Below are 10,154 nucleotides of genomic sequence, written 5' to 3'. Positions count from 1 at the left end.
CCCCCACAGGGTTTTGCTTGCACTAGGAGGCCTCCCCAACCCCAACAGAGGCCGCTTTGTTAGCAGACCCCGTCCGAGGAGAGTTACAGCCTCAGGGCTGCTAGGGCCACCTCCGCCTGCGCCTCTCCCTCTTCCCCCTCTCCCCACTCTTCAGTCTGCACAAGAAAGGAGCTCGCCCCAGCGCCCCGCCCCCACCCCGAAGCCCGGCGACCTTAGTGCTGAGCTCAGCATCTGCAGCCCGCCGCCTTCCTCCGGGACGGTGGGCGGAGTCTCTTCCTCCCAGGGGCGGGCGGGGCCGGGGCCGGTCACGCCCCTTTCCTGTCCCACGCGCCCTCCATCTTCCGCCTTTCCTCCTCAGATGCACGTACTTCACGTCACGTCCCCGGTCCTCTCTGCAGGGGGGTCTGCGGACACAGACCCTCCCCCTCCGCCACCTCAGTCAGCTAGCAGCCCTGCATTTGTCACCTCCGCGGCCTGGCTCCCTGCAGAGCGCACCTCAGCGGGGGCTGGGGGAGGCGGGTAGGAGAGTGAGCAGGGGGGGGTCTTCCTTTCCCGCAGCCAGGCTGCCTCCACTGCAGACCAACCTATACAGACTACGAGGAAGCCGCTTCAGCTCCTGTGTGCACCTCTTCCCAGAGCAGAATCTATGGACATCTACAATTTTTTTTTCCTCTGCGTTTGTTTTCTAAGTACAAAAAGATTCAGCAGTGGTTCCTGTATTCCTATACCAAAGTCTGCGCTTTGTGGGTTATAAGCAGGACACGAAGGGGCAGGAAAAGGCCTCTGTTTTGGAGCTCCGCTTCCTAGACTGGCCTTCCTTCAGGAGACCATAGTTCTTGGGGAGCACATCTGAAGCGAGAATGGGGTGACAGAATCACTGGCAATTCTGGACCTGAGGATGTCTAGCTAAAGTGAAACCCCCTGAGCCAGTCTGCCTTGTATTAAGTCAGCATTGCTGGGCCCTGCTGAATTCTCCAGGAGGTAGGAGGAATCTGATCAGATAAAACGCGCCAACCCAGGAGAGAAAGTTATGTCAATCAGCTCCCTAGAGACTTGGGTGTTCACCTCTTCTACACCATAACTCCTCAGTATGTACTGTCCTCCTTTCTGGACATACAGTCCCCTTTGGCTCATAGCTAAGAGTGTTGGTAGCTTAGAATCCAGGAACTAGGTCTGATCTAGTCATGGCTCCAGCCTGCTGACTGGCTGTGTGACCTTAGGCAAGTCACTGCAGCTAGCTGAGCCTCACTTTTCTTACCTGAAATATGACACTGATGAGGCCTGTCCTGTCTATACCCCACAAATACTAGTTGCTATTTTTATTGATGGAGTTATAAAAATACTGATATGGAAGTTTTTTAAACCATAAAGAGCTCCAGGAAGGTCAAAGATCTTTTTGAGGAGGTTGCCAGGCAGAATAGACAGCTCCCATCACCTGCCAGCTGACAAATTCCAGAAAAAGGCCCAGGATGCAGACCCTGGGTGACTGCCTTTTGCATAGACCTGGGTTTTCGAAGCCTTTGGCTACTAAGGCCACAGGAGATAAAAATGTACTTCTGGGTGAGGCTAGAATTTGGCAGAGAGGCGAGGAAGTAGTTGTAAACCTGAGGAAAGAAAAGTTCCTGAGGATTGAGTGAGGCCTAACTGCCAGAAGAGTGGGAGATCATGGGCACCTCATAAGGCTCCCTGCCTTCCAGCTCAGTGGTGTATCCATAAACTGTGGGAGGTGGAAAGGAGGTCTGGAAGAGGTGCTCTCCCAGGGCCTGCTGGCCCTAACATTCAAAGATTTTAAGGTTCATTCCGCTGTCAAAGGAAGGCTGGCAGTGAAGGGGCTAACTCCCTTCTCTGCTGAGTGCTGTAATCCAGCCCTACTCACCCCAGTCCATTGGGTACTCAAAGGCTAGACAGCCCTTCTGATCTCTCTTCACAGGAAAAAAAAAAAAAGTAATAAGTGAGCCTCTTTTGATGTTCCCGCAGGCAGTGAACCTGGATACAGACTATCCCCCACTGTAACAGCTCCTGATTGCCCTTGTCATCCCCTCCCCACCCAAGCTTGATGAACAAAGTCCACCTGACTCCACCTCCCCCTTTGATCTATATGACAATTGGAGACCCTGAAAAGGAAAGAACACTGAGAGGGCTGGATGGGGAACATCTGTTTCTACCTCCTCTGGCAAGCCTCCTCCAGATGGCCCACCCTGCTACAGGCCATGCTTGGGATTTTTAGGAAGACAGCTCTATAGAACTCATCATGACTTTTCCTTTGCTATGATCCTGGTGGAGGTTGGAGAACTCTTTGAAATTCTCTAGTTCTGGGTCTTGAAAACCAGGATATGAAAATCCCAAACTTACATGAAGCCACAGGCTAATCACAGTGTATCTTACTTTGAATAAAAGTTTTTTTGGAGGGTCAAGAGGAAAGGGAAAAATTAAGTAATTTGGTAATTTAAAAGTTTGCTGCTAAAATTAACAGAGACAAAACGTAAAATAGAATGCAAGATTGCATTATTTGCAATAAAAATTCTGGGCTTCAAATATCTGAATATCTTCAGATAGTATAATTATAAATTAGGCTTGAAAGCTATGGGTTAATGGAAGGATAACTGGACTCATTCTGGGCCTCGATTTTCTCATCTGTAGAATGGCACCATCTTCATTCCTCAGGGTGTAAGTAGATAATACTTTTAAAAATTTCCTTGAAAGGCTACGCTATACAGTGCATTGTTAGTATTACTATTTCAAAAAGTAGCTTCATTTGCAAAATGACTCCCACTGAGTTTTTAATTCACTAATAGCACAATCCAAATCCCACCTGAAGCCCCTAGTTGTCAACAGCTTTTCACAACCTTCCTTTTAAACCAGGTGCACTTGCTATTTTGACCAACCTGTTTTTCAAGTTAAAAAGCCACAGAAGTCCTGGGTTCATTGTCCCTAACTCCTACCCTCTTCTCACCACTTGGGTCCCCTGGCTCCTCCTACCACCTCCACTAACCTCAGCAGAGATGTTTCCGAGAGGCGGCAGAGGTCCCTAAGCAGTGTCTTGCAGGCCAGCTAGCTGGCCTTCAGGGGTTCCCATCCTGAATTCAGAGGTTCCCAGAATCAACCCCTCCCCAAGATCTGGTTCAACTCCCTGGACCCGACTGGAACTCTTTGTCAGGCTGAGGTCCTGGGAACCAATTTGCAGGACACAAACCATCTGAACAGGGAGGGGCAGGAGGCAGGAGTGCTCATTGACTTTAAATTGCAGGCTGCAGCTGGGTCCCACGGGAATAGAGCAGGGCCTGGGAAGAGGCAGTGTCTGCATGGTTAGGGCTCTGGCCACAGAGATTGGGACATGGGGCCTGGTTACCAACTCCCAAGGCCTGAGTCACCTGTGACGTGACACTAACTGCTCAGAGTTCAGACAGTCTCCCCATCAGGGTGGTCTTGATGCTGATTCCATGTTGCATACTATGTCTACGTGATAGTCCTCCCTGGAGCACAATTCTCCAGAAGCCATATGTAAATGCACAGGCTCTAATAGGAATGGTGCCCTCTGGAGTTGTACAAAGGGGCAGCCCTATTCCCACCAACAAAGGAATATAAACTTAAGAAGTATTTGGAGAAGACATGAAACCATAAAACTCCTAGAAGAAAACAAAGGCAGGAATCTTGAACATCAGCATGAATAATTTCTTTCTGGATACATCTCCCCGGGCAAGGGAAACAAAAGCAAAAATAAACAAGTAGGATTACATCAAACTAAAAAGCTTCTGTACAGCAAAGGATACCATCAACAAAACAAAAAAGCAACCTACTATATGGGAGATTATGTTCACAAATGATATATCCAATAAGAAGCTAATGTCCAAAATATATAAAGATTCAACACCAAGAAAACTAATAACCCAATTAAAAAGTGGGCAGAGGACCTGAAGAGACATTTTTCTAAAAAAGACATACAGATGGCCAAAAGGCACACGAAAAAATGCTCCACCTCACTAATCATTAGGGAAATGCAAGTCAAAACCAAGAGGAGATATTTCTTCACACCAGTCAGAATGGCTACTATCCAAAAGACAAGTGTTGGTGAGGACATGGAGAAAAGGGAACTCTCCTACATTGTTGGTGGGAATGTAAATTGCTCCAACCACTATGGAAAGCAGTTATGGGGGTTCCTCAAAAAACTAAACTGAGAAATACCATATAGCCCATTAATTCCACTTCTGGGTATATACCAGAAGAAAACACAAATCCCTGATTTTAAAAGTTGTATGTGCCCCTATGTTTATTGCTGCAATATTTACAATAGCCAAGATAAGGAAGTATGCCCAATCAATAGATGAATGGATAAAGAAGTGGTGCATATATGCAATGGAATATTCATCCATAAAGAAGAAAGAAATATTGCCATTTGCAACAACATGGATGGACCTAGAGGATATTATGCTAAGTGAAATAAGCACAGAAATACAAGTACCCTATGATTTCACTTATATGTGGAATCTAAGAGAAACAAAACACAACAAACTAACAAAACAGAAACAGACTCATAGACACTGAGAAGGAACTGCTGGTTACCCTGGGGAAGGGCTGGGTGGGTAAAGTAGGTGAAGGGGATAAAGAGACACAAAATCTCAGTCAATATAAATCAGTCAAGGGGATGAAAGTCCAGCATAGAGAATATAGCCAATAGTTCTGTAACATCTACATTGTCAGATAGTAACCACCCTAGCTGGGATGAGCATTTAATAACATAATTAACTGTCAAATCACTGAGTTGTATACTTGAAACCAATATAATATTGTATATCAACTATACTTCAAAAAAATATAATAGGAAAAAAAAAAATTAGGACCAGCAGAAACTCAGCATGAGATTAGGAAGGAAAAAAAAGAGTATTTGGGAGTGAATGACTGCTTGATGGGTTCAGGGCCTCCTTTGGGACAATAAGGGTGTTTTGGAATCACAGGTAGTAGTTGCACAACATTATGAATGCACTAAATGCCACTGAACTGTTCACTCTAACAAGGTTAATTTTAAATGTAAATTTCATCTCAGTAAAAAAAAAATTATTTTGAGGCACTTCAGGGTTAAAACATTAATTACTTTAAGATTCCCCGCAAGTCAGCCCTCTACACAATGAATGCCATATTTCTCCCCAGCTTCCTTGTACTGCTGACTATATTCCAACCAGAACTAGGTTATCTTGGGTCCTTCTCTCATCACTTTTTAAAAACACAATGAGGACATTAATGGATTTCTTCTGAAAAGAAACAAGATTACTCAGTGCCCATTAACACAGCCTTTCCATCCAGGAAGAACTAACAGAATAAGACAAATTAAGAAAGGTACTTAGCACACTTCTTCTGTATGAATTTCTAGTAAAGTGACCTTTCCACACTGGCTCTGAATTCTTTTGCTTATGAATATCACTTTTTTTAAAAGTTCCATTTTTCTTAATGTTCCACAGCTTTCTGAAATATTTCATTTTATTCTGCCAAGGAGAGAGAAGAAAAACACCCTATCTCCTCCTGTTTTTAGGTGTCCCCAGCCCAGTAGCCTGGTGGGAGGAGAGAATGGTCCCCTGATGAAGCAATTTCCTGATCTCTCCTGGATGAAAGACATACCCGTACAGGTCACCTCCAACTCTTTTCTTCCCACTTCAGTAAAGAGGAGGTCCACTGTTCCCAACCCTCCAAGCACTCTCCCTAACGTCCTGACCAGTGTCTGTAAGACTCCAGCAAATGAGGAGCTTGGGGATAAGAATGGACGATGTTCAAGCCTTGAAAGCCCCAACAGCAAAGACTTTATTCTAGTCTGCAGTGGTCTTTAAGATGCCTCCTAATCTGAGCCTCCCTAATTTAATTTTTATCCATAAACTGGTCTCCAGAGGTGATTCTCCCATCTGGAAAGTGGGGGTGGGATGCAAGGCTTGAATTCTGTTCCTTTCCGGCTCTAAGTCTCGGTTTGCTTGCTTGGCCCAAGGGTCAGGTTTTTTTGTTTTTTGTTTTAATGGGGGTGGGGGTGGGAATGGTGGTGGCCGGACCTCTCCTGCAAGTGTCATCTGTCACGCGCAAGCCCGCCCGGAGGCGAGGGCTGCCTGACAGATCTGGTTAGGCTCCTGCCCGCCCCGAGGCGGGAGCATCTGATGAAAATTTGGCTCTTTTCTATCAGGGTCCCCATGTCCCAGATAGATAAATCTTTAAAGAAATAAAGGTCGAGTTCGTCCAAACCTCCTCCCGCCCTCCAGAACATACTATCTGTCTCCGAGCACAGCCGTCAGGTCAGATTTCCTGTGGCCCCGCCTGAATGACGAAACAGGCGGTAGCCATTGCACCCCCAGGCTTTTCCGGAGATCTAGGTCCTGGGTCCTGATGCAACTCCGGGTCTTTTACACAAAGCGTTTCAAAAGAGGGACACTAGGACCCGTCGGATGCCCAGGGTCTCACTGACGCCTCGGGCCTGTAGAGTCCGCAGGCGGGCCAGTGTGTCCATCTGATAAGGGTTCCCGCTCTCAACCCCAGGACCAGACGCTGGGAACCCAAGCCCATCAACACTCCTCTAAGTACCCTCCCCAAACCCTCTCCTTAGAAGCAGTTGGTGGGGTGGGAACGAACTCGGTTTGGAGGCCAGGCTCACAAGCGGAGGTAGAGACACGCCTATTAACCCATCCTCGGAGACTGTAGAGTAACAGGCGGATGAGCAGGTGGGGCCCCAGGGAAGGGGGAGCTCGGTGCTTGGAGCTGCCCTGCCTTTGGACCCCAAGCCCCTACCCTCATCCTTTGCAAGTCAGGGTGAGCTTCGGAGACGTGTGCGAGCGCCGGCGGAGTTAACGTCTACTCCCCGCACTCCTGTGCCACGGGCATCCTCCCGTGCGCCCAGTTGTTCCCAAAGCTCTCAGGCTCCCAGACGGTGGAAGCAACCGTTTTCCATTCCCGCTTGCTTCTTCCCCTGCGCGGTCACGGGCTATCCCCTCCCCCAGCAACACGACCCTACAATAAACAAGTCTTTCCTTGATCCTCCCCTGCCGCGAGCGCCCTCAGGGACCTTGGCAGCTGCAGCCGCCACGAATCCCTTCCAGAAAGGAGGCGTGGCCGCGGCTCGGGGTTCTGCTGCGAGAGTGCTCGGGCTTAATAGGGGCGGGGCCAGGCCGCTGTCACCGGGCAGGAGAGAACGTTGTGAACGTGCGCTCGGGGCCCATTGGCCGAGGCGGGCCACACTCCCGGGTCTGGATTGGGCCTTGGCACGGAGGGGCGTGGCCTCTCCCGCGCTAGTCCTTATAGGTCTCTGGGCTCTGGGCTAGGGACTTCGGCAGGCCAAGGGGGAGGTGCGGGTGGATAGAAAGGACAGGTCTGGGCAGCGCTTGGAGGTTGGCACCCGTTCCCGCACTCATTCAAGCGGTTGTACGCCCTTGTCCCAGCAGGTCTCGCTGACCGCGTCAGCTGGTGAGTGTCCCTTCCGTGTGTGCTGGTCCTTGCGCGGGGAGGCCTCAGCCGTGCGGGTCCTAGAGCTCGCAGTGTGGTCCAGTCCCCAGACTGACTCCCAACCCTTGCTCCGCTTATTTTACAGCGTTTTCTGCGATCTCGCACCCTGAACTCGTCTGCAAACGTCCTGGCGTCTGTCTCCACCATGCCTAGCCTTTGGGATCGCTTCTCTTCATCCTCCTCTTCGTCCTCGTCCTTGTCCCGAACTCCCTCCCCAGATCAGCCGCCGCGCTCCGCCTGGGGGTCGGCGGCCCGAGAAGAGGGGCTCGGCCGCTGTGCGAGCCTGGAGAGCTCGGACTGCGAGTCCCTCGACAGCAGCAACAGTGGCTTCGGACTAGAGGAAGGTGAGCCGTGGACCGGGGCCGGGCGCGATCCGAGCGGCCTGGGAGGTGAGAGAGCTCCGCACTGGAAGGAGTCAAAGCCACCTTGACTTCTTACCCCATCAGAACCCAGATTGCGGAGATGGGGGGGGGGGTGCGGAGAAAGGAGATTGGATGTGGAGGCATACAGTGGGAAGTGGTTTCTTAGCGAAACAACACCTCCTTAAGGAGCTGCCCTAAGCAACCCTGCCCCGTGTGTTCTCCCTTCTAGACTCAGCATACCTGGATGGGGTGTCCCTGCCCGACTTCGAGCTGCTTAGCGACCCTGAGGATGAGCACCTGTGTGCCAATCTGATGCAGCTGCTGCAGGAGAGCCTGGCCCAGGCTCGGCTGGGATCGCGGCGCCCAGCGCGCCTGCTGATGCCCGGCCAGTTGGTGAGCCAGGTGGGCAAAGAACTACTGCATCTGGCCTACAGCGAGCCGTGCGGCCTGCGGGGGGCGCTGCTGGACGTCTGTGTAGAGCAGGGCAAGAGCTGCCACAGCATCGGTCAACTGGCCCTCGACCCCTGCCTGGTGCCCACCTTCCAGCTGACCCTTGTGCTGCGCCTAGACTCACGCCTGTGGCCCAAGATCCAAGGGCTGTTCAGCGCCGCCAACTCCCCCTTCGTCCCTGGCTTCAGCCAGACCCTGACGCTGAGCACAGGCTTCCGAGTCATCAAGAAGAAGCTATACAGCTCGGAGCAGCTGCTCATTGAGGAATGTTGAACTTGGGCCTGAGGGGCTAACACTGCCCCTAGGGCAGAGAAAACTGAACTTTTTGGGGTGGACGTTGGCAGGCAGGAGCTGAGGGACTGATACCTGTCATTAAAAAACTGACAACAGTCACCTGGGAGAAGGAAGGTCAAGGTCGGGGGAACATAGCATAGTGTTTCCTGGGAAGCTCACTTAGGTATGTGCAGGTGGCTCCCGTTGGGGGCACATGCCCCTCAGTACTGTAGCATGAAACAAAAGCTTAGGGGCCAACCAGGCTTCTGGCTGGATGTGTATGTAGCATGTACCTTATTACTTTTATCGTTACTGACAGTTAAAACAACAGTAGTGTGACAGCCAGGAGAGCAGCTGGGCTGCACTGGCCTTTACAAGGCAAGGGGGGTGTGCTGGTGGAGCCGGCCCTGGTGGGAGGGGGGGAATCATTGAAGTGCTTTGTATCTCATGGTCTGAAGGGGCCAAATGTGTGTGTTCTTTGTTTGTGTATCTTTTGGTTTTTTGATCAGAGCTTCACTACTGACCTGTTCCAGGCAGCTATCTTACAGACGCATGAATGTAAGAGTAGGAAGGGGTGGGTGTTGGGATCACTTGGGGATCTTTGACACTTGAAGGAAAAATACACCTGGGAGCTGTGTTCAGTCCCTCCCATAATGTGTACTGAAGAGTTGAGCTGTGAGGGGAAGGGGCTGATGGGGGTGTGGGCTGGACCCCTCCCCAGAGGAGTGTCATCTGGGTCTTCCATCTAGAACTGTTTACATGAAGATACTCACTGTTCATGAATACACTTGATGTTCAAGTATTAAGACCTATGCAATATTTTTTACTTTTCTAAATAAAAAAAATGTTTGTTAAAACGGTTAAGTCTCATTAGTGCCATGAAATAAAAGGGATGGGGTGGGTGTTGGTAAAAGGAAGATTTCATCAGACTTGAGTCTACCTGTGTTTCTCTGTCCCTTTCTGGGGCTGCCTGCCAGCCTGGTAATGGAGGTATGTGGACTGTGCCATCTGTGCCAAGAACCGTGGCTTCCTTGGCTCTGCTGACTGAGGTCACCGCGGGAAGCTCTGGAAAGCACTGGAAACTGAGTAGTGAGTCAGACCTCCCACAGAGCCAGTCTCAGCCTCAACCCCCCTGGCCACCCGAGTTAGGAGGCTCAGGTGCAAGGACTCCCTGAGCCCATGGCTCTTACAGGTGCTGAAAAGACTGCGAGATGCTTTTTTCTTTCCTATGAAGAAAGAGTTCTACTTGTTCTGCAGTCATGAAAATTATAAACTACCTCAATATAAAAAGGCTAGGAAGCGGTACCCCCAAAAGATGGAGTTTGAAAAGATTCCTTACATCCAGCCTCTTATTAGGCTCAGGCAGGCTGCACAACCTGCCACAGTACAACACAGGGACACACATGTACGTGAAGGTGAAGGAGAGGGGCTTGGTGAGGGCTTAGGAAGCAAAGGGATTGGAGGTCTGTCTTCACAAATGTCCTGGACTCATTGTGCTTGCTGGGCCCCAGTTTTCTTATCATTCAGGTTGGGGTTGGGCCAAATGAAGGCCAAGGCCCTTCCCACTGCTTCCCTGTGACTGGCAGCCCTCCCACACCAGCT

General features: G+C 50.2%; 1 protein-coding gene across 2 annotated transcripts; it reads left to right on the top strand.

Moving 5' to 3' along the window:
• Positions 1-7,270: 7,270 nt before the first annotated feature.
• DDIT4 (DNA damage inducible transcript 4) lies at positions 7,271-9,412 on the top strand. 2 transcript variants are annotated; one of them, XM_017651511.3, is made up of 3 exons: positions 7,271-7,428; positions 7,553-7,811; positions 8,059-9,412. In XM_017651511.3, exons 2-3 carry the CDS (start codon positions 7,613-7,615, stop codon positions 8,550-8,552), a joined length of 693 nt encoding a protein of 230 aa, XP_017507000.1. In that variant the 5' UTR covers positions 7,271-7,428; positions 7,553-7,612; the 3' UTR covers positions 8,553-9,412. The 2 variants fall into 2 exon arrangements, with proteins under 2 accessions (XP_017507000.1, XP_036854876.1); XM_036998981.2 differs by having other exon boundaries at positions 7,553-7,856.
• Positions 9,413-10,154: the final 742 nt, after the last annotated feature.

This window comes from Manis javanica, chromosome 7 (assembly GCF_040802235.1).
Source record: "Manis javanica isolate MJ-LG chromosome 7, MJ_LKY, whole genome shotgun sequence".
NCBI classification, from domain to species: Eukaryota; Metazoa; Chordata; class Mammalia; order Pholidota; family Manidae; genus Manis; species Manis javanica.
The sequence above is the reverse complement of the archived record's forward strand: the minus strand, read 5'-3'. Positions and strand labels throughout refer to the sequence as shown.

Bases quoted from the DNA above. Each gene is read 5' to 3' on its own strand.
- DDIT4 (XM_036998981.2), top strand. From the start codon at position 7,613: ATGCCTAGCCTTTGGGATCGCTTCTCTTCATCCTCCTCTTCGTCCTCG. The intron at 7,857-8,058 runs GTGAGAGAGCTC...TCTCCCTTCTAG, and splicing joins CGATCCGAGCGGCCTGGGAG to ACTCAGCATACCTGGATGGG.